This window comes from Carassius auratus, unplaced genomic scaffold (genome assembly GCF_003368295.1).
Source record: "Carassius auratus strain Wakin unplaced genomic scaffold, ASM336829v1 scaf_tig00008058, whole genome shotgun sequence".
Lineage (NCBI taxonomy): Eukaryota > Metazoa > Chordata > Actinopteri > Cypriniformes > Cyprinidae > Carassius > Carassius auratus.
Window position 1 is genome coordinate 176,458 of NW_020523902.1, and position 24,749 is coordinate 201,206.

The window sequence follows — 24,749 nt, forward strand, 5'->3', positions numbered from 1 at the left end:
TCAATTCATTTCAACTGATCCAATTCTTAATCAAGCTTTGTATTAGGGATGCACGATAATATCGGCACAACATCGGTATCGGCCGATAAAAGCTTAAAATGACCATTATCGGTATCGGCCGATATGAATATTTCTGCCGATGAGCCAAACCGATATTCTCCAAGTGAAATAATTGACCTGTTTTTCAGATGTGAATGTCTGTCTACATTTGTAAAATAATAAATTTATGGTAGAATCAGTACAGAAGAGATACATGGATTTCTCTTCAGTAAAATTAAAGTTTAAATTTATCAGTATATATTTGTATATATATCGATATCGGTATCGGCATCGGCCAAAATTATTTAGAAAATATCGGCATATCGAATATCGGCCAAAATCCAATATCGTGCATCCCTACTTTGTATGTATTGCATTTTGAGTTCAGTTTTATATGTATATCTTGTTTTGATGCACACACTGCCATTCATAAGCTTGTGGGTCGGTGGTTTTTAAAAACGTTTTAATGTTTTATGTTTAACTAGGATATTTATTTGATGATTAAAAAATACAGAACAATTTTGAAATATTACAACAATTTAAATAAAATGTTTTCTATTTATGTTTTAATATGTAATTCCTACTTTTTCAGCATCATTAGTCCAGTCCTCGTAGTCACACGAGTCTCAAAAATAATTCAAATATTGCTGATTTGCCAGGCAAGAAACATTGTTTTTAGTTTATTTTTAATTAATAGAAAGTTCAAAGGTTTTATTTGATAGAGAATTTGTTTGTAACATTCTAAACGTCTTTACTGACTCTTTTGATGAATTTAGTGCATTCTTGCTAAATAAAAGTATTAATATCTTTCTTTTTTGTTTGTTTTTACTAATCTCAAACTTCTGAATGGCACGGTTTTTAGATGGTTTAGATTTATCACAATGTGCCATAACTGTTTTAAGCATTAATTATACAATTAATTTGTTATGGGCAGTTATTTGCTAAAATAGGAAGTGTCTATTATTTAAGGAAACATGCAGAAAGGGGGAAATGTTTCATTACAGCAGGAAGCATATGGAAAGTGACAATGAATTTCAAGGAGACTCTTAATCATGTGCTAACAGCTCGCTCACAGCTTGAGCAGAATTCTCTCTGAATTCACAGAGGAACGCAGGCTATTTCTCTGAGCTTGTTATATGTCATGGTATATGCAGAGAGGACTGTGTATGTGGTGTTGAAAAAGTATTTGTTAAATTGCAAGGTAGAAATAGTGAAGGGCATTTGCAGCCATTTACATCGTGATTTATCTTAATTTTTAAAATCACACATTAAATGTTTTGCATCCTGACAGATATCACTGAAATAGGTGTCTACACAAATCACATTTGTCTCTGTGACAGCATTATAGAGTCTAATGCAGTCTCTGTTTGTCATGTGGGATGCTAACTCTGCTAATCTTATTGGAGGCGGGGTTTTGTAGTTGTTTAAGGATGCGTTCACACTTGTAGTTCGGTTGTCATTAAAGTACCGCTAGAGTGATTGGAGGGCAGAATACTCTTTATAATTTAAGAATCTTTGATGCTTTATCGGATATCTTTATAATATTTGATTTTACTTTTTATAATATTGCATTTTATGTTGTTGTTTTTTTATACCAAAACACCTAGATTATATTGATTTGAATGGCTTTAACAAACAGTGTTTTTACATGAATTTTGATTATTTTTGTTGGGGTTTTTGTTTGTAATTTATTTATTTATTTGTTCTAATTTAGAAAAAAAATATTACTGCTATAGGTAACTTATTTTCACTTGTTTTCAGAGTATTTATTCTTCCAAAAGACACACTGATTTCTGGATTACATTTTCCAGTGTCACTCCCAGAGATACTTGTTCAAAGTGTCTAGATTATAAAGACTTTCTTTCTCCATCAGTTGTTGGAGTTGTTATCTGAGACAGTGCTTTATTTTGGAGGACTGCCTGTCCAGTGGAGCAAACAAAGAGCATCAGTCTGTTGATGTCTGTCCCTGTGCTGCTTTCTCTGGAAGTGTAAGCGTTCACTTTGCTCTATTTTTACACCCCAGTGTTCTGAGGAAAGAGTAGCTGTGCTTTTTTCTGTTGGGGTTTTATTGTTTTCTCAAAGGAAATAATGTCAAGCCTTTTTGCTTTTTGGTCATGTGTTAAATTAGTGTCTGTTTTAGTGTCAGTACTAAATAATAGAATCAACCACTTGTTTGTCATGGAACAGCTTGTTGAGACACATTGTTGCTGTTATTGTTAGACATTATTACATTCCCGTAGTGCTAGCAACAACAAGGTCATGGTATTTTTTTTTTATTAAAGAAACTAATATTTGAATTCAGTAAGGATGCATTAAACTTATCAAAATATTTATGTCACAAAACATTATTTCAAATTTTCCAAATACTGAATTCATCAAAATACTGATTTAACCAAAATTGTGTTTTTTACAAAATTATTAAGCAGCACAACTGTTATAAAAATGTATCATAAGAAGACATTTGTTTATTTGTATATATTTGTTGCAATTCAGCTTTGCCCCCACAGGAATAACATAATAATTTTTTACAATATTAACGTGTAATAAGGTAACATTTGTAAGTTTATGTGTGTAAATTCATAATCGGTCATTACATCTGTCTGATTTGAAAATGCCTAGGCCTGTATAATTAAATTGTACAGTAACTGAAATGATGTCAAGCATGTGTGTATAAGCTGCTAGGTGCATCAACAGGTCGTCTTCATTTAATAAGTTACTCGTTAAGGACTAGGGATAGATTGCTTGATAGATTGCTAATATGGACAGGGACGGCAAGAGATTGTTAGTAGGCGTAAAACCATCTAATCTTCATTTCACCGCTAACAGAGATAGTATTGTGAGTGCCTGGTTTATGACCCATGATCTCTTATTGTCTTATGTTTACAAATCCAAGCCTACATCATTAAAGGGGGGGTGAAATGCTCGTTTTCACTCAATATCCTGTTAATCTTGAGTACCTATAGAGTAGTACTGCATCCTTCATAACTCCAAAAAGTCTTTAGTGTTATTATATTCATAAGAGAAAGATAGTCTGTACCGATTTTTCCCGGAAAAACACGAGCACCTAGAGGCGTGACGTGTGGGCGGAGCTAAAGAATCACGAGCGTCAGTAGGCTTTTGGGTTGAGCGCGTCTGGAAGCTGTGACACTGTGAGGACAAAACCAACCAAAACAAACCACGACTAACAGTCAGATTCAGCGTATATTTATGATCCAGAATCAGATCCAGAGGCTGAAATTGAACAAGAGCAGCATCAGCAATCAGTCTCTATGTGGTATGTACTGAAACTGTATATATTTGCTTAGCGGTTTTGGAAAATGACTAAGTTCCACTTTGTCGTCTTTTTTTTTTTTTTTAAGCTGTACATGTGGAAAGTGCAGTTTGATGACAACATTGCATGTTGTTTACTTGATGTGCTTACGCGCCGATAGCTAAGTTAATAACACAGAGATATTTGAAGCAGTTTTACTCACCGCATGCGGATCCAACACACGATCGTGACCCTTTTTCGTTGGGACTGCATTATCCTTAAGAAATAAATGATGATATATTTTAGTTGCAACATAAGTTTGCCGAAGGTTTTGGTTTTGAACAACTAAATGCAATAAGCCATATTTTGTAATGAGACATATAAAAATATATGTAAAAAATTATTAAATGTTGTATTTATAGTAAGTTTTTTAAAGTGTTGATTTTTATTTTATTTAATAAACTACTTTCAGTTTCGGTTTTCGGCAAAATGAAATGGATCACTGATAAATAGATAACACTAAAATACTTGTATGCTATGAATACAAATGCAAGTGAGAGCTACCCTGCTAAAGCATTTTAAAAACGTTGCAATTTTTTCCTCAGCGATACACAATGTTGAAATATTAAAGTGAATACTGTTGTCCTGCAGATCGCTGCAGTCTCTTGGGATTTCTTGAGAGAGTGTGTGTGTGCACAGGCTAATACACTTCGTCTGTACACACAAATATGCAGGTATTGATCTGTGTGTGTGTATGTAAATGTAGGCCAGTTGTGTATTAGGATTACATAAGAAGAGAGCCGGCAGAATCATAGTGAGAGTATGAGAGGGAGAGCAGACATGAAAACGGTGCTGTGCCGAAAGTGGGCACGCGCTGTGCAGTCGTTCAGGACTCGCCGTGGCTCCGTGAGTCTTATTTATAGTCCCTCTCTCTCTCCCTCTCCCTCTCTCTCCGGGCACCTAATCTTCTCCGCCTCAGAGCTTAATTAGATTGGAGGTCGGGTGGCCATGGGGAGAGATGAGTGTGAACTGGCTCCCCTTTGGTTGCTGCGTGCGCCTGCAGAGAGCCCAGAGATGGAGGCGGCGCGGAGGGGCACGAATCGAGGTGCGGGGGGAGACCGAGGAGCTAAGGAACAGCTTCATCATCCTCTTCTCACCCAGGCATGCGTCATGCCTGCTCAGACTGCTGGTGGGGATGGAAAAAAAGGCGTTTGCGGTGGCTTGATCCTCCAGGGATAAACCCTTCCGTCAGCTGCCACCTTAGAAAGAAGATTGACGTGTTTCTACCCCCTTTCCTAGATCCCGCTGTAGGCTCGATTTGTACGGAGTTGGTTTGTATCGTGTTAGTGGGCGTGTTTTGTGATTGTGTGCAAAGTTTCGTGTTGTGTTGTATGTCAGCGAAGCGTTTGGGTTTGTGGATTGTTTGTGCTTGGGGAAATCTGTGGTTTTGTGTTGCGTCAGTTTGATGCTGCTTGTTGAAATAAAACTTTGAGAAATAATGATATGATTGAATGTTTGAAGGAAGCATCCCAGTTGGCGTGCTTGAGCCGGTAATGCAGGTGCAGGTGTGTGTGTGGACTTCACAGGCTCCTGTCGCATAGCGTAGCTTTTCCTGGCAGTCGCTGCATTACCTCTGTTGATCAATCTGTTTAAACTCTTACTCTGTCTGGGGTTTCTGCTTCGGTCATTACCGTGAGAGGCAGAGGGGAGCAGGTGTTTGGGTTTCTGTATCCCTCAGGTGTGAGGAGTGTTTTTGGAGTGAATGGCAAAGCAGTGTTTGTGGATTGATGTGTATGAGTGCGTGTGCTTGGGCTGGGCCATGTATTGAATATATATATTCACAGTGAATTAGCAATGAAGTTAAGCTACGTTATGTATATAGCTATTTATTTTATTGCATTTTTCATTAAGTGGACTAAAGTCATTAGACTAATTTCACAATCCCTCAAGGATTTAAAGGAGTCGTTGACTTTTTACATTTTTTATTCTAGGCTTGATTGTGTTTATAGAGTTTAACGTGTTAATGCGTGTAAAAAAAAAAAAAAAAAAACTTTTTCACATAATTTACCTTTATTCCACTCTGCTCTATCCCATCTACTATAAATTCGCTGATCATTTCCTGCTTTTATGAAGATGGAGATATCTGAGATATATCTCAGACTGAGTACACAAGCGAACTGAATTTGAGCAGAATTACAAAGTCTGACGTAGTCGGGCTAACATTACACACTAATGGTAAAAAAGTGAAATCGCAATCAACCACCCATTTAAGTATTTAGACAGATGTCTCATTAGCAACTCTGTTCTTGAACTCTTTTAAACCCAAGTCAATGCTAAATTGGCAATAGAGTTTGTATTTTAATTTTTTTTGTGAATCTGTTCAAACTGTTTTTTTTAAATCTGTTAATCAAAACTGCAGTGATTCATTTGTGCCATGAGTCAGTGTTTTGTTTTTTGGTAAAATACATATAAACCATATGTTTATTACTAGGTGTAGTTATATTGGTGTAATTAATATATATAATATTTTTTGTGTTAATTTAGTTTAGAAAACATGCCTTGATTATTAACAAATGCATTTTAGTTGCATTTAAGCCATTTTAATTTTAACAATTTCTACTTATCAGATCTATAAATACCCTTTTAAGCCTAATTTTCTATTTAATTGATATAAATGTAAGTATATATATATATATATATATATATATATATATATGTGTGTGTGTGTGTGTGTGTGTGTGTGTGTATATTATGTATGTGTATATATATATATATATATGTATGTATGTATGTATGTGTGTATATATCAGAGATGGGGACTCGAGTTTGAGACTCGGACTCGAGTGCGACTTAAGTCGCACAAACAGTGACTTCAGACTCGACTTGAGACTCGTCCTCGAAAGACTTCAGACTCGACTCGGACTCGAGCTCCGGGACTCGTGAACAATGTTAATTTTTAGTAAACGTCAGATGAGCTCGCTGTTAGAGTTGTGACGTTCGCGAACGAACCGATTCTTTTGAACGGCTCATAAACATGAACGATGGGAGCCGAGTCACGGCTGGAGGGGAGCCATTCTTTCTGTCGCTCTTTTTTCCTATGCGTGTTTCAGAGCGCGTGTTTCACACAGATGCACACAAATGAGCTCCTCCGCGAGACAGAACAGTTATAGGGGGAGGGGCGCACCCAGCGCAGGCCAACCCTTTATAGCGTGATGATATTAGTTATTAGTTGTGCACGCATCCTTCACGTGAGTACTCCAGTGGAAAAAAACCTGCGTGCCTCTGTCATTGGGTAGGAGCGGAGCCATGACGTTTTGCACAGATATTCATTGCAGCCCACTTTGTTATTGTTCATTGACTTGAAGGGGCTGATGTCCTATTTGCAAAGTTTACAGTAGTAATAGTATGTAGACATTTCCATTTTATTTATTCTAATTTTATCTACTTTAAATATTTTTGGTTCTCTATCAAAATAACAATGTTCTTGTGTGGAAGTGTTTGTAGTAAAAGCTGTTTTGCACAGAAATTCATTGCAGCCGGCTTTGTTTTTAATGTTTATTTGTGAGTAGGTATTGTATGAATAACATAAGTCAGCGTAGCTTTGTTCATTCTTAAGCCAGACAAGAGGTGTGCAGCTATACAGCCAGGACAGACAGAAGGCCATTACTGAATCCATAAATGCAAAATACAGATATTAACTTAAAAGTAAAGCATTCTTGGTGTTTTTGTCATGTTGCAATAGCCTGTTTACACTGATTATATACCAAAATCAAAGTTGATATTGTATGCTAATAGATAGAGTTGTCATAATAACATATTACATGCTTTGAATTCCTTATATATAGCTATGCAGTGTTCTAAGCAGCTTGGATGGGTCGCTGTACGTGATGCAACATTTATTATAACCAGAGACTTAATATAATAAAGAGACTTGAGACTTGACTTGGACTCTAGCTCAGAGACTTGAGACTTGACTTGGACTCTAGCTCAGAGACTTGAGACTTGACTTGGACTCTAGCTCAGAGACTTGTGAGCATCTCTGGTATATATATATATATATGTATATGTATTATCTCTGAAATGGCTTAAAAAGGTCTTTACAGATCTGTTGGACATATATTAAGCTTTAATGTCCAAATACTGTATTTTTATCTTATCTTATACCACACAGCCCTAGAATGTACTGCACACTCTAAAACAAATCTGTAAAAAATAGGGCACAATGAACTGTGTAATTTAAAGGAATTTTTCTGTATTTATTTTTTAAAGGTGTACACACTATTTTCTATTTTCAGTATTTTTTATTTGACACTAAATAGCGTTGTGTTTTAGAGTTTACAGAAATGTCATGTGTAATGAGCTGCCAGTATCTTTTCGGTTATTTTATAGAAATTTATTTTTTCTTTGTTCAAAAATCTACTATTAGCTTTGTCAATTAAGTAGTATATTTTATTTTACTAAAATACATTTTCAGTGAAACGTTGTTAAAAACGTTAAAAATCTATTTTATTAATTTATTAAAAGTTAAAGTATTTGAACTGATCACCCTGCTTTATTGATATCAGTATCAGCTATTAAAAACCCATAGGGGTGGACTGCTAATAAATATCAACCAGGACATTCCTATCATATCGAGGGGAGTTTTATTATACAGTTTTTTTGTTTTGCTCAGGTGTTCTGTTGACAAGTGTGGCAGCCGATTGAATGCTTGTGTGTGTGTGTGTGTGTGTGTATATGCGTCACATACCCTCCTACTTGTCACACGTCTAACCTGTTGTATCTGCTTGTGTGGACAGACAGGCCCATCACAGGGTGTGGTCTTCAGGTTGAGTTTACATGCTGTTCCCTCAGGTCTGTGTGGTGTGGACAGCTTCATGCTGATGGGCCTGTTGACAGGAAACAGTGTTACAGAAACATCTCTGCTTATTGGGACCCGCAGAGTCCTCCTCACAGGCTGCTCTCAGGGTCCTGTTCCTCTGAGACTGGGCCAGGCCAGAGAGAGATGAGAGTCTTGACCTTGTTGTGCGGAGTTTACTAAATACGACTGGAGAAAGAGATCGTTTTTTAGGTTAGTTCTCAGGAGGGATAGGTGTTGGTTTCCTGCAGAGATGTCTTAAGTATTGCAGTCAGAATGTTCTTTCAATGTTTATTTAAAACAAAACCTTTTCCCTGAAAGTTTGAATTTGAATAGTGTGCAAGAGTAGGATTATAAAGACTTTGATAGGACCCGTTTAATGTCACTGACAACTTCTGTATTTCCATTTAGCCACATGTTAGCGATCGCCTTTTTCAAGACAAGTAAATGCTTTTAAAAATCTCAAGGGGGTATTACTGCTGTATTTTGTGTTGTAGAATAAAACGTGAAAATATCTTGAGCTTGTGTTCGCCACAGACCTTACTTCAAGGGATAGCTCACACAAAAATTTAAATTACCCAATGATTTACTCACTCTCAAGTCATCCGAGGTGTGTATGACTTTCTTCTTTCAGACTAATACTATCACAGAGTTATATATAAAAAAGTCCTGGCTCTCCCAAGCTTTATAATGGCAGTGAATGGGTGGTATTTTTCAATAGTCCAAAAGAAATCCAATAAACTGCATCCATCCATCATAAAAAGTTTCCCACACAGCTCCGAGGGTTGAATAAAGGCCTCCTGAAGGAATTTTGTTAAAAATATCCATATTTAAAACTTTATGAACAATAGGCCTAATCTCTAGCATACCCCTTACTGTTGTAGATGCATACACGAGAGAGTTGCGTTCCAGCGTATGACATAGGAGTAGTGTAGAGCTGCAACTAACGATTATTTTTTCTGTCGACTAATCTAACGATTATTTATTTGATTAGTCAACTAATCTAACGATTATTTTTATTACAATAAATAATTAATCTATTGTTTTTTTATTAGCTAATGAATCCTTTGGATAACTTTACAAAAAATATATAAGTACAACTTCTAATATAATATTTCAACCTTTATTCATTTTCAACCAATGTGGTTGAAGTTTTTACAGTATAAAATAATAGAGGCAAAGAAAATTATTTTACTATGGTAAATGAGATTATGATAGCGTTTATAATTAAACCACAGTAGCCATAAATTTACAGTTGTCTGAGACGTCATGAAATGTTCTTTAGCATCACAAACCATAAAATGTAGTCAGGGTTCTGCTATGGTTTAGCATGGTTTCCAGAGTTGTCTCGTGACGCGCTGTCTTTTAAAGGGCCATTCACATATCACGTCTTTTGTGCGCTCAAGTTCGTTATTTCCAATGTAGGCGTGCGATAAGCATGCTCATTACTGGAAGCGACGCAGTTGCGACGCGCATGCGGTGCGATGTGCTCGTTTTTTCCTTCGTAGCTCTTTAATCCTGTCATGCAAGTTCAGACAAGTTGTGATGTTAGTGATGATTGACCAGTGATATTTTATGATTTTCATTGACATCAAACCTGATGGTAAATAAAGAAAAATGTGGGTTTGTAACAACATAAGGGTGAATTAAAATTTTTGGGTTGAACGGTTAATTCATGCTCATAAATACATATTTGTTTATTAACTTGCTCAGGCAAACTACATATAGAGAAAATGCTCAGAATCGTTGTTCATGTTAATATTTGGAAAGTCCTCAGGACATTCGAGTGGCGTTCTTTGATTTATGAAGCGAGCAGTTTTGTGATTTTCCATAATAGCTATGAAACTTTTCAGCATTTTTCCAGAACAAGGAGGTGAGTGCTTCATAGAAGCAGGCTGAACTGCCTTCAAAAGATGCAGCATCTTTAGCTCTCTCGCTATCTGTCTTTCTCATCACCATCTTATGAACAATATCTCCACTAGCCACCAACAGAAAACAGCCCAGCGCAGGAGGAGAGGAGGATAGCTGTCTAAGCTTATCAGCATCAGGCCCTTTATTCACTTTATCTCTCTGGATTCGTTTTATTTGCTGCATAGCGCATTCTCTGAGCGATTGTGGAGAGCCAAACAAATGCACATGTCCACACTAATTGTATGCTTCCGTGGTAGTTTGAGGGCAGATATCTGCAGGCACAATCCTCCAATTAGACCCAGATGCCAACGGGGATGAGGGGAAGTGTGGGTTTGTAAGGAAAAGCTAAAGAGAAGTGCAGAAAATTAAAACCAAAATGTAAATAATGTATATTTTACTTAACATGGAGAGGAGAATCAGGTGTAGAAAAGGATATGGTTCAGATTAAACAGAAACTTATTTAATTAAAGGCATCTATTTTAAGAAGCTTCAACCGGACCGGTTGTCAAAGTCACCGTGGTTTAACCTTGTGTCGTTATGGTTTAGTTGAGGTTGAGTGGTATTGTGACTGTTTCCAGTTAATCATCAATATTGATGGATACGTCACATTCTTGAGCTGTGTGTGTATGTGTGAGGTTGGTTGTTTATATGTGTCCTAAAGAGGGATATGCAGACCCTGGTGTTGTGTTTAAGGACATAACTTGAATAGAGCAGTGAGTTGGTATGGATTCAGTCCTCATATGTCTTTATTATTCTTTAAAAAAAAATTGTGCTTTTGCCCTTGTGAGCTGTGGAAATGACAGGCCCATCCTTCATACACACTGTTCTGCCGTATGTGGTAGACCCTGAGTTTGATGCAGTGACGTTATGAGTCGTATCAAATAATGAGGCGTTCACAGGTATTTCTGGATGATAACTTATAGCCGGGGAGGGTCTTCATTTATTGATTATCGACTAATATTCATTTTCATAATTTCATTTTAAGGAATATACTGGGTTATTTACAACTTTATGGTGAAGTGTGTAGAATATTATAACGTGATAAAAATAAAATGTACACTACTGTTCAAAAGTTTAGATTTTTTAATGTTTTTGAAAGCGTCTTGGGCAAAAGAAAGCTGTATTGATAAAAAATACAGTAAAAACTGTATTATTATAATATAATAATTTCATATATTGTAAAATGAAAAAGCTGAATTTTAAGCATCACTTCTCCAATCTTTAGTGTCACATGATCCATGAAATTATTCTAATGTGCTGATTTGCTGCCCAAGAAACATTTCTTATTATTGTGTTGGTTAATATATTTGTGGAAAGTGTTATACATTTTTTCAGGATTCTTTTTTAAATCTAAAAGTAAAAAAAACAGCACTTATATATGGACCACATGAAGCTGGAATGTACAAAAGTTTTTTTTAACTCTAAAATATTATGCACTTCACCTTTAAACTGTATAGATAGAATCTGTGGTATTCTGTTGATTTTAGATAAAATTACAGAAAGTAATTTTGACTTCAGTTTGTAAAAAAACAAAAAAACAAAATTTAAGTTGGGGTTTTTTATTCCAGGATAAGCAACTGCTGATTATGTGTTTCCAGTGTAATTGCCACAGATGCTGTCATGCTTACGTTGTACTTGACCAGGAATATTCCTTTAATGTTATGTGTGCATCCATGTAAATATGGAATAATTTATTCAGGACACTTCAAGGACCAATTTGTGCATGAGCCTCAACCCTGCATGTCACTCCACACAGCATACTGACATTAGTGATGCCTGACTGGTGATTAATGGTGCTTTCTTTCTCTTTTCCTCGCAGAGCTCAGGAATGGAGGAGACGGTTTGGGAGCAGTACACTGTGACTTTACAGCGGGTATGCAACTCTTTTACGTGAACTAACTCAAACTAGCTCACTCAGTGCAGGTTTACTCTCTAACACAAGTCCATGCTTTAATTTGTCAATGCTGGATAACAGTATTAATTTCAGTCAAAAAAAATATTTACTGACCCCAAACTTGAACAGTAATGTGTAATCACTTGCACGTTCTTTCCCCCATATTTTCTAAAGGAATTACTGTAGGTGCTTGTTATTTATTGCAGTTCATTGTATTAATTCTGTACCATAGTTACATTTTTCATTCATTTTTTGATAACTTGGGTCTTCGAACCATCATTTTTTGTCCATATGGACGCATGTATAAATGATCAGTGGATATTCCAAATAAGGTGTTTTCATGAAACAGTTGTCAATTTACCAACAGCTTATGTGCATCAAAATGTTTTGTTCTTAGGTTCTCTTTGTAGATGTGCTTCTGTCCATCAGATAAAGTTACCCCTCCCCCTCTCTCTTGTCATCTTCTCCTTCTTTTCACTCAAGCACAACAGGATGTGCATCTTTATGTTCACACACGCTATCCAAACACACATTGATGCTATCACCAACATCTACATCAGACTCATCCTGGGAAAACATCCCGGTGCTTTGGCATGTCAGAACTCTGGGTTCAGATAAGAATAGACTCGTCCCATCTCTGCAACATTAAAGGAAAGATATAAGCTATAAGCGTTGGAAAATATGGGACAAAATGGTACTTAGACGTTTATATGGCATATCATGATCTATATAGTTTCTGTGATATTCAGTTACTCAGAAACGCAATATAAGCTTTTGTAATGTAATTTCCACACAGATTACATTTTGGCCAGTGATTCAAATACATTTTATGTGCATTGCCACACAATTTCAGAGCACAGATCAACCAAAAATGCCCGCAAAAAATGGTTTTGATTGAGGATCGGTTGACCAGTGTATCTCTAGATAAATCCCTCCAACACTGTACCACTCCGAAATCTCGGTTCTGTCAGGTTTTATCTCCTTAATATATTTGGAGCAGACTGCATCAAGCCTGTGATACCTGCTCATTAGACTCTATTTGTTCAGCTTTCCTCTGAGGCAGGTACACCAGGTTGTTATTTGGCCAACCACTGAGGTGAAACCATGTCTCCATTAGCTTTGGCATGCAATAGCTTTATGAAAAACTGCACTTTGTTGGCACACAGTCACTGATTGTGAAAGATAAATATTATAAGCACATGGATGGGATTGTGTAATACCACTGGCCATTTGTGTGTTTCTATGGAGCGATATTAAACACTCCATCTCTGGGCAGGCTAGCTGTGATGTATTACTGCGCAAATGCACTATTTTCGCACTGAAAGCGATTTCTCTCTCTTTCTCTTGCAGGACTCTAAGATGGGCTTTGGAATTGCTGTGTCCGGCGGCCGGGACAATCCAAACGTGGAGACCGGAGAGGCGTCCATCATTGTGTCAGACGTGCTGCCAGGAGGACCGGCCGATGGACTGCTCTTGTACGTTACACTCACCATGCTAATGCATACGTGTTTAGCATATTGGTAAACTATTATTTTACACAGGGAGCATAGGGAGGTTGATAAGCATTGAGTTTGCATGTAGAGCTCTTCAAAACGACATGAAATCAAATATAACCATGTTTACGGACCTTGGTGTTTTAGTGCATGCTTTATTAATGCATGCTATTAAATTATATATTTAAATAATTAAAAATTGCAGTGCTTACATATTTTTGTAGGCCGACCCCAAAGTTTGTATCACCCTGGTTTCATTGACAAAAACCTGATAAGATTTAGTTTTATTGGCTTTTGGATAACTGTAGAAAAAACAAGCTCTGTGACCAACAACAGTTTATGATTCTTTCAAGTTTTGTTTATCATGGCAATTTTCACAAACTAACTTTAACATAACTGTTATGGATTCTGAAGCCCAAATACAATAGTCAAAGTCAAAAGCTAAACGTTGGCTATAAACTAACATCACCACCACTGAGCTTCTCACAACTCTCTCAGACTTTCTTTAAAAACATAATTTCTAAAAGTTTAAGTTTTTATTATGCAGAATTTAATGTGTAAAATATCTTGAGTTTGTGTTGACCACAGACCTCATTTCAAAAATCCTACTGACTTCAGGTCAATGGGATCGGAGAGCTAAAATGCTATCTTGTTTCCAGGTTTTGGCCTGCAAAAATATGTCACCCCTGCATGACTCTGTATGACAGCCTACTTTTTACATTCAAGTGTGATATTAATTCACTTATTTCATACATTATAATTGTTCTCAGAAATGCATTGTATACCACATTATGGAGGTAAAATGCATTGCAAGTGCTAAGTGTTTTTTAACAATGAATGTGTCAGTGTTTTGTTGTTTATGGTTTTCTTTGTGGACAGTGAGAATGACCGCGTGATGCAGGTCAACACCGTCACCATGGATAATGTGCCTCATTCATTTGCTGTGCAGTCACTTCGGAAATGTGGGAAATTGGCCAAAATAGTAAGTATTTTTCAAGTTGACCTTAATGAGAGGCCTTCTGGAATATTTCTTACTTTGGATACTAGCATTGGTTAGCAGTGTCAGACAGCATGTACATAATGACAGTATTATCTCAGGCTAAATTATTTTTTATTTATATTTTATCAATATTACGAAATCTATTAAAAGTTCAATAACACATATTTTTTAATAATAATAATAAAAAATTTAAAAAGCATGAATTTTTCCTCCCAAGCTTTTTTAGACGTTTTTTTTTTTTTTTTTTTTTTGTACACTTTTGGTTGCTTTTTTGCTCTGCTACTTGCTGTATATGTAGTTTAGTGCTTCCTGTCTGTTTTAAAACATGCTAATTCAGCCTTCAAATGAAAGTACTGCAAGTGATCCAAGAATAAGTAATGATCATACAGTAAGAGAAATGTTTGCTTTTAGATATGGTCCTTTTGATAACAGTGGGCTAAATGGAAGACTAATTTTATCCATCGCTCCCCACAGACTGTAAAGAGGCCTCGCAAGGTGCCTGTTCTCAAGCGTCCACCATCCCCCAGCGGGGATAGCCGCGATTACAACATAACCAGCTATTATCCCGAGGACAACCGCAGTGTCCACAGTGACCCGGACTCTGATTACCCTCGGGGAAACGGCGGCCTGGGCTACCCCCGTGAAAGAGAGCAAGACCGCGGCCTCGACAAGAGACGGATCGACTATCTGGAGCCGGATTACCGTAGCCAGGACTACGACACCCGGCGGGAATTGAGCAGAGGTAGGAGCGCGGAGAGATCGCCCAGCTCTGACAGCGGCTATCGCAGGGACGGCAGCCGGGGCCGGACGCTGGAGCGTGGATCCAGCCCAGAGCCTCGCTATCACAGTAGAGGCCGCGGCGGAGGAGGAAGCCCTGCCGGAAGCTACGGGAGGGAAAAGGGCTATGACACGCAGAGGTATGACACCCGTTCGGATGCTAAGATGATCAGGAGTCACAGCAGGGACCGGCTGCAGGATCGCTCCCCTTCACCCAGCAGAGAGCGAGACAGGGGAAAAGACAACTATGAGCCCCTGGAGCCGCCCATCAATGTGATGCTGGTGAAAAACAGGCCCAATGAAGGTGAGAGTTGTGGGACCTTGTCACTTATAGCATATTTTGATATTAAAGTTAGGTGACTGATAAAAAAAAGAAAAAGAAAATTCAAACGGTTTAGAAGGGGCATATCATTCGTCTTACTTTTTTCTTATTACTGTTTTCTTTCCACTGAGGTCCGAGGTTTCTTTGCACCAAAAACCCTTTCCACCCTTTCCAGACCCTTTGGTTTCATGTAAATGAATTATTATTTGGATGTATATCTTATTGCCTTATCCATGTAAATTTGATTGCTTGACAGTCAAGTGTTAATAGCTCAGTCTTAATAACAAGTTTATCATTTATGGGCTTTATTAAAGAAAATACTCAAAGTTGGATCAATATTTATGACAAAAATTGACAAAAAATTGATTAAAAAGATAGCACTTTCTCATGGCCTTTTTTGGCATTATTTTACTATAAAAAGCTACTATTCCAAAGTTTTGGGTCAGAACATAAAAAAAAAGAAGGAAATAATACTTTTATTCAGTGAGGATTAAATTGATCAAAAGTGACAGTAAAGACATTTATAGTGTAATAATTACAATATTTGAAATAAATGCTGTTCTTTTAATCTTTGTTTTTATCACAGAATCCTGAAAAATCACAGTTATCACAAACATTTTAAGCAGCACAACTTTTTTTAACTTAATAATAATAATAACAACAACAATAATAATAAATATTTCTTGATCAGCATATTAGAATGATTTCTGAAGGATCATGTGACACTGAAGACTGGAGTAATGATGCTGACATCAGCTTTGACATCACAGGAAAAAAAAAACATTTTAAAATAAAAGAAGATATTTTAAACAACAGCATACTTCCATGCTACATCAATCATTTTTAACTCAAAAGAGTAAAATATGGCTTGATATGACAGTTTTACAAGAGCAGAGCTTTTCTTCCTGCTCTAGAGATCAGGTCAGATGCTGTGGAAATAATACACAATATAAAAGGACCATATGATCTGTTTCTCCGTTTCTTTTTTCCGCTCTCTCTCGTGTCCTTTCACACGGTTTCCTCTGGACCTCCACACATCCATCCTAAGACAGTTTGTCCTCAGTGGAGTTTGATGATATTTAAATCTGATTTATTTTTGAAGACCCTGACAGATTTCAGAAGACATATATTCTTGTGACTTCACATAAAGCGGTCTGTCTCTTTTGATTTTCTCACCAGCCCTTCATAATTCACAGCCTAGAAGGACAAAGTGGGTAGCGCAGTTTATTACCAGATTATCTTGCCTACGGTTGTGAAATGGGAATCGCTTGTTTTTCTAGAACTGGGTTTAGTTTTTAGAACAAAATTGGAACTGAAAGAGTTTCATCATTTTGAGTTCTGTAAGTGATTCTTGTGTGTTCAGCAGTGAACTCTGATTCTGCTCAAAAGGTCAATACTCCACATGTTCAGTTTCCATTTAAATTATTTGTGGTGTTTGGTCCATTTAGGGACCATTATACTAACAGCTGGAGGGATTGCTGTGTATTTAAAGGGTCAATGTCATCATGGCTGTTAGGCTCATGTTAGGGTCATGTTAGAGGTGCTGCACAGAACCAATGTTTCGTTCTGATTTGCTGTAGAGTATGGCCTCCGGCTGGGCAGCCAGATCTTTATCAAAGAGATGACCAGCACTGGATTGGCTGCCAGAGACGGAAATCTCCAAGAGGGCGACATCATTCTCAAGGTGCCTATCAGACCCTCCACACAACAGCCATATTAACGCATCAATTCTGTGAAATTGTCATAAAATTGCTGGATTTACTCGAGCACTATTAACAATCAGTTTGGTTAAATAAAGCTGAAAAAAACCCTATATAAATATTACATTTAAATGGACAAAATAACTATAAATAATAGATTTTCGATTTATTTATCGATTTATAGTTATTTTGTCCATTTAAATTTAATATTTAATACAATTTAAAGATGAATTACATACAAACAATCAGTGTTGGGCAAGTTACTTTTAAAAAGTAATTAGTTACAGTTACTAGTTACTTCTTCCAAAAAGTAACTAAATTAGTAACTCAGTTACAAATTTTTAAAGTAACTAGTTACTTAAGAAAGTAACTATTGCGTTACTTTCAAGTAAAATTACATTTTAAATGCTAAAACGTGACCCCACCTCTACCCCTCTTTAAAGGAACTTAAAATACATGTGCATGTTCAATTATTTATGATAAATCTGAATATTATAATGAAATGGACACTTAATACAATACATTATTAACAGAAACATGAAACATTGTACACACATCTAAAAAAAAAAGTTGCTGTGGGACAAAGTGAGACTAGCCTCCAATCAAATGGCATGTATGTAGATATTATGTTTATATAGTGGATCAATGCAAATAACACGATAGATTTTTGGGAACTTTTGATATTTCCTTTTATTGTTTCTTTAATTTCTTGAAGGAAAAAGTAATGTATATACTTCCATTTAGAGAAGGCTACTTTTGGATTATTTGGGCTCGTCGCCATACCTGTCTCTGGTTGACTGACTGGCTTGTGTTGTTCGTTGTGTGTCCTGTCCTGTCTGATGATGGGTCGTTCGCGAATGAGCGTTAGTGATGATGGATCGACTCGTTCGCGAATGAGCTTTTGATGAGTCGTTCGCGATTCGCGAATGAGCCGACTCTAAGAGCCGGCTTTTTTAGTTGAACTTCGGGAGCTGGCTCGCATATCTGAAGAGCCAACTCTATTATTTCAAATTTAGCCTATAGAAATTAAATAATTATGTAATAAAAATTGAAATATTATAGTCAACGTCATTTAAAGAGCCGTTTGTGATCCAAAGAGCCGGCTCTTTTCAGTGAGCTGAGTCAAAAGAGCCGAATTCCCATCACTACTATGCGTGCTTTCGAAAACCCGCCCAACTCTACCTCTGATTGGCTTACAATGAAATTTTACTCTACCTCAGCCAATCGTCAGCATTTATGCGCTTGTCTCGTGCTCTGCCCACTAACCAAGGAAGAACAGTAAAAAAAAGTATTTGCCTCTCGCTCAGAGATCTAGTTGGTCTGATGAAAATAAAAAAACAGCTTCATCATCAGTTATAGTAACGCGCCGCATTTTTTGGCAGTAACGGTAACGGCGTTATTAAGATGAGAAGACTAATCAATTAGATTACTCGTTACTGAAAAAAGTAATGCCGTTAGTAACGCCGTTATTTATAACGCCGTTATTCCCATCACTGCAAACAATTCATAAAATGCAATATATTTACATTAATTTACAATACTTTTTAAATTCAATTTTACATAATATTTACTGAAAACTAAACTTTGTAAAAAAAAAAAAAAGATAATATAACACATTTATATATTAATTTTTATAAAAATATAAATGTAAATGTGTAACTTGTTCACACACATTCTGAATATTATTATTTTTTGTTTTTATGTTGAGAATTGTTTTTTAGATATTGTCATTTAAGTTAACATATAAGGAACATTTCATTTTAATTAGTAATATTATTTGAAATGACAGTATCAGGGGAAGTTTATCAGTAATTATGATTTATTTTGTTGAATTGAATTATTGAGTTGTTAATGTAAATGTGCATCAACCAATCAAACATCTCAATTCAAACTCCTTAACATCAGACTTAAACCAATAATGATATGTCTTTTTTTTTTCTTCAGATCAATGGGACGGTGACGGAGAACCTCTCTCTGAGTGACGCTGGGAGGCTGATTGAGAAATCACGGGGCAGGCTGCAACTGGTGGTCCAGAGAGACCACCGACAGATCCTGGTGCGCATTCCTGCCCTGGCAGACAGCGACTCGGAGCCTGATGGTAAGTTCCTCCTATCACACTGCAGCGTTTCCTGAGCCGTGGTGCACACCCTCTGGCTGTTTGCTCTTCAACACCACACTATTAATTAAAAGCAAGTAGCAAGAATTGGACCTGATAAATCAGATTAGCAATATCATGTACACATTCGCTAGGTGCTGAGGCTGTAATAAATTACCAGTAATTATGCATGTCACTATTATTAGACTTGAAATTAGTGTTGAAGCACAAAACCCAATTTGTCACTGTCTGTGTCAGAGCAGGGTTATCATCCAGCGGCATAATTACAGATGTGTGTCATGGATTTAATGAGTCTGGTCATCTATAGAGGTGATACAGCGTTAATGCATTCGGACACGGGTTATAAAACTTCCTCTGGCTGTAGAGTTATAGATTAATAGTATATTTAACAGGAACAAATATAGTCATTTAGAAATTACAAGACTGTATTGTCAGATGTAGACTGTGTCTTTTTAGCAAAGAGCTGAGATTTACAGCCCCCATTTATATCTACTATTAACATCCGTCTTGGGTGATCTGCCAACTAGTGGACCACATCAGAGACAATATAGTGAGATAAACCATTTATAGAAAAAAGAATGGGAGGAATCGTAACACTATATACACAATATAGCAGCTGTGTTTAAGTCTTATAATTCACATCATCTAAATGGATTCAAATAGTATGTAAAAAAAAAAAAGTGTGTGTATATATATGTATGTGTATATATATATATATATATATATATATATATATATATATATATATATATATATATATATATATATATATATATAAAATAAATTTTCAAATATTTGTATTTATTTTTTTAAACAATGTAAGTAAAAAATAAATGTAAATTGATTTAAATAAAATTAATGTTCCATTTTAATTGTAGTTAAATCATTGTTTTTCTATTTTTACTAGTGTTTCATGTGTTTTTATAGTTTATTACTTTTTATTTCAGTTTTAGTAATTTGTAATTTTGTTACATAAAGTTAAACTAAATTAAAATGAGAAACGTAGCTGAAATAGTTTCTTAGTATTTTTTTTTTTTTTTTAAATGATGGTTTTAGTTTCAGTTTTAGCTAACTATATTAACCCTAATTTATTTATTTATTTAATTTATTGTTATTGTTTTGAAAATACAGTTATCAGTTATCTTAACCCTACTTCAAGATACATAGTCACCATTGTTTACACTTGCACATAATTAATATTTTAAGGCCAGAAAGATGCGCTTCAACGAGAAAAAGCAAACTGCATTCTTACAACAGAACTGTTATTTTTGTGTTCTCTTTTTACAGATAATACAGTTATGTCATACTTTTAGCTGATGGACCGCAGAGACACAACAAGTCTGGTTGCCTTTGATCTTTAATAATGACTGTGCCTCAACAAACCTGTAAACTTTCACACTGTGCTCTTATATTTTTATGCTAACCTCCTTTTTAATACCTTCTTTAATCAATAAATAAGTCTACTGAATGTTATGTCTGTGTGGTGGTGACTTATTTAATCTTGGTGGAGAAGCTGTGTCTGGAAGGGTGTCACAGTCTCTCAGATGCTATTTCATACTCTTCAGCTGTTGTTAGGGTGGGACAGCTGGATATCGTATGGCTTACACTGACCTACCATCTTCGAGGTATTAATTGCAGGTGGAAGGAAGTACATTTCAGTAAAGAAAAAGCATCTGCTTGTCAAGTGAGGCTGTGTGGTACAGATTAATGCATTTCCACATTCAACGACATTGGAAAATGTGTCACTGTAGGCAGTGTGCTGCTCTCAGCCGGTTGGAGAAGTAGAATCAAGATGAGATTAACACCCTGCCATAAAAATGCAGCACGTACTGTTCATTTCCTTCGTACGCGCCATTGTGCACTACTTTTTGACTAGATGATGTGTTTGCCGGCTTTCAGCTATTTCCTAATTTTTATTGTTCATTGTATTCAAGAAGCCTTGACTTATGTAGTGTTCATAGATAGGTTGAACCGTGATGCTCAAGGCTTACTGTTGTAAATCAGTGCTGTCTGCTGTGTCTTTTTCCTCATTTAGTTTAGTATGCAATTGAATGTGAACCCAGCATGTTCGTGTTTTTCATAGTTCTATGGAAATTCAGGCGATTGTGTCTAAAGACAGCATGCATTCACAACACATTTAACTTCCGTAATGCAACATAGTCAATGAAAAATGAATGTGGGTTGGGACTTGAATGAGTGTTGGATTTGATTCAGTTGCTACGAAGGGGAAGAAGGTTTATTTTTTATTTTTTATTTATTCAGTTAGAAATGTATTAGTAATAAAAATGTGGTTTCTTTTAAGGAAATAAAATAAGACCAAGGAAATGCGTTTCAAAAATATATAGGTAAATTTTGATTTCATGTTGTCATTTGTGTGGTATTTTTATTATCAGACACAGCAAAGTCTGGGAAATAAAAGGAATATTTACAATATATATCACTATTATTATACTGGTACAGCTTTTTCAAATAATGCTTTTTACTTTTTTCTGTGGGTGTGATTAAAAAAAAAAAATGTAGTAATAAATATGAATACCAATACCTTAATATTTATATATTTGTTAAGTTTAATATTGTATTTAATATATAATATTTATAAATTCCACACACATTTTTAAAAACTCCTATTTAGATAAGTTTTTTTTTTTTTTACTTTATTTTCATCTATTTAGTCACTCTGGGGAAAAATTTGACATTTAAAGCAAATACATAAATATAGAGGTATCAGATAATAATCTTTTTCCAAACAATATCACCCAGCCCTAACCTTTTCTGCGTGTGTGTGTGTGTGTGTGTGTGTGTGTGTGTGTGTATCATACTCTTTGTCAGTCTCTCGGTTATATTGTGTGTGTGTGTGTGTGTGTGTTGTTGCAGTAGTGCTGTGAACTAAATCAGTGATGGTGGTTGTAGCTGAAGCAGAGGTGCTGGCTGTGCTGTCTTTGGTTGTATTCAGGGAATATACACAGCTGTCTCAACTCTGTGGTTTGTTCATCCCTTCTTAAGAGGCAGACTGTAATTTCATCCACCCACCGAACAGATGGAAACACACCTCTCTCCCCCACAGCCTGGAAAACACCAGCCCCCTTCTCCTCCCTGATAGTCCTCAGAAACTACTTTTACGTGCAACCTGTAAAAAATCAAAATGAAAAAGCTTCAATCAAACCGTAAAAAAAAAGATTAAATTACAGCTTTATCTAAATGAATGAAAAATGTAATTTAGCAACAAGAAAAGAAAACTTTTTTGGGATCATTATAGATAAGTAATAGAAGCAAACATTCAGAAGTGATGCGGACTGTCTTCTTTGCAGGACTCAAACTTCTCTCTTTTATGGTAACAGGACACTTGATGCCTCTTTTGCACCACAGTCAAAAAATGTAGTTAGAATATATATCTAACAGATGTTTTCATCATATTGCAGATTTGAAGGGACATATAAATAGTACATGTAGAATCTGCAGTTAAATTGAATTTAATGTGGAACCAAGGAAATGTTGTGCATGAAAACAGAAAGCATATTTGAGATGAGCATATTTATCTCCGTTAGCTCTGAGCATTAACCCCCTGAGTTCTGAAGCAGGTGGGCGGCAGTGTCCTTTTGCTCTGTTATAGATGGAGAGTGTTGTAGATTTGGAGAACACTCGGCACTCAGAAGAGCAGAGGAGTTCTGTTAATGCACTGGACATGCACTTAGATCACCAGCAGACCACAAAGTAACTCTTTTCTTCTTCCCTGGCCGTCACTACTTCTGTCTTGCTTTCTCTTTCAGGGCGATACTTAATTTTCCTTGCTCTGCTTCTTGTTGGTTTTACTTGTAATCAAATAATTGTCCACAATCCTGGACAAAGTAAAGCTCTAGAATGAGAAATTAAAGGAATAGTTCACCCTCATGTTGTCACAAAACCTGTGATACTACGTTTCTTTTGTGTAGCAAAAATGTTAATATTAAGTAGAATATACATGCAGGAAAATGGTGAGCATGGTCTGAAAATGGAATGCAACTCAAGAAATGCTGCAATTGGTTCACTGAGTTGAACTTGAGAATGTCTGATTCATAAGTAAGTCGTTCTTTTGAGGTGATTATTTAAAGATGAACAGGTCAAAAATAATGTAGACGTAAGACTGCATGATTCGTTCTTGAGTCGTAGTGATAACATCCTCAGTTGTTTTACTGACTCTGTGAATCTAACGGTTCTTGGCTTAACTGCAAAAAAATGTGTTGGTAAAGGCTTCTTCAGTTTCTTAAATTTTTGTGTTTCACAGTAGAAAAAGTCAGCTTTGGAAATGACATGAGGGTGAATAATGCTGACCCAATGTTTTTCTGTGAACTATTCCTTTAACTGTCAATATAGTGTCATTGTATGCACGCACTAGCTGCTTTTACACACAAATCTGCTTTCCAAGACATTTTCTATAGATGTCTCTTCCTGTCTTCCTTTTTTCTCTGCCTCTCTCAGGGTGTTTTGTTCCTAAAGATTAATCACACCTTCTGCCTCTGTATAACGCTGCTATTAGTCTCTCCACAACAGCTTTATGAAATTCTGGGCACTTGAGTCACGTAGGCATTGGAAATCAGCGCGATTTGGGTCGTGTGTTTGGTCAAACCGCATGGATATGCTGTGGTCAGAACCCCAGTATACAGTATCTAAACATAAGTGATTGTTATAACGGGGCAGATCTTGGCAAATTAACACCAAGTCATCCGTAACACGGTGGTCTGTTCTCTGTGGTTGTGGGTCCATTTACTTCTGTCTCTTCTGGGCCTCGTCTCTTTCCTGTCCTAGAGGTTGAAGGAAAGTCCATTGCTTCTCATTGTAGCCTTTGATTTCTTTCAGATATTTCTGAGATGGAGTCGTACCATTCCTACTCACCTCAAGACGACCAAAGGTCACGCCAGTCTGACCTCTCTTCACACTCTTCCAATGAAATAGCGCGAGAGAACGCCAGGTGAGGACCGCTTGGAGATCAGCTCCTGAGATGTTCAACACGTAATAGGGATGCATTATACTATGGCTCAGAAAGTCTTTGGACATTTAAATAAATAGTGTTTTGTCCATGCAATGAAAGTCAGTGAGGCCCAGTGTGTGATCTGAATGAATATTCTTGCATTAAATAACAAAACATCAAAACTAAGTGGTACTTAAAGAAAACAACACAAGCACACCTTTCAGTCAGTATATTCAAAAACTGGTTGTCAAATGTTAGTGGAACATGCATGCATCGTGTTCGATCTAAACTGTTGTATTTTCAGGGAAGATCCGCAAAGCAGATTACCAAAGACTGCTTTAACTTCCTCTCCTTATAAAACTCCAGAGAAGCCAATTCCAGCCCAGCAGGAGAGAGTAGAACCACAGGAGCAAGAACCATCACCATGTAAGAACATGATTCTCTATA

General features: G+C 36.4%; 1 protein-coding gene across 2 annotated transcripts in view; it reads left to right on the forward strand.

Moving 5' to 3' along the window:
- Positions 1-24,749, forward strand: part of LOC113071759 (tight junction protein ZO-2-like) — a 58,688-nt gene that overhangs the window by 13,207 nt on the left and 20,732 nt on the right. For both annotated transcript variants that reach the window (XM_026245049.1, XM_026245051.1), the window contains exons 2-9: positions 11,875-11,928; positions 13,300-13,424; positions 14,322-14,424; positions 14,917-15,523; positions 17,122-17,225; positions 19,186-19,339; positions 24,191-24,302; positions 24,607-24,728. In XM_026245049.1, the coding sequence (XP_026100834.1) occupies positions 11,875-11,928; positions 13,300-13,424; positions 14,322-14,424; positions 14,917-15,523; positions 17,122-17,225; positions 19,186-19,339; positions 24,191-24,302; positions 24,607-24,728 (1,381 nt within the window). The remainder of the gene's footprint in view (positions 1-11,874; positions 11,929-13,299; positions 13,425-14,321; positions 14,425-14,916; positions 15,524-17,121; positions 17,226-19,185; positions 19,340-24,190; positions 24,303-24,606; positions 24,729-24,749) is intronic.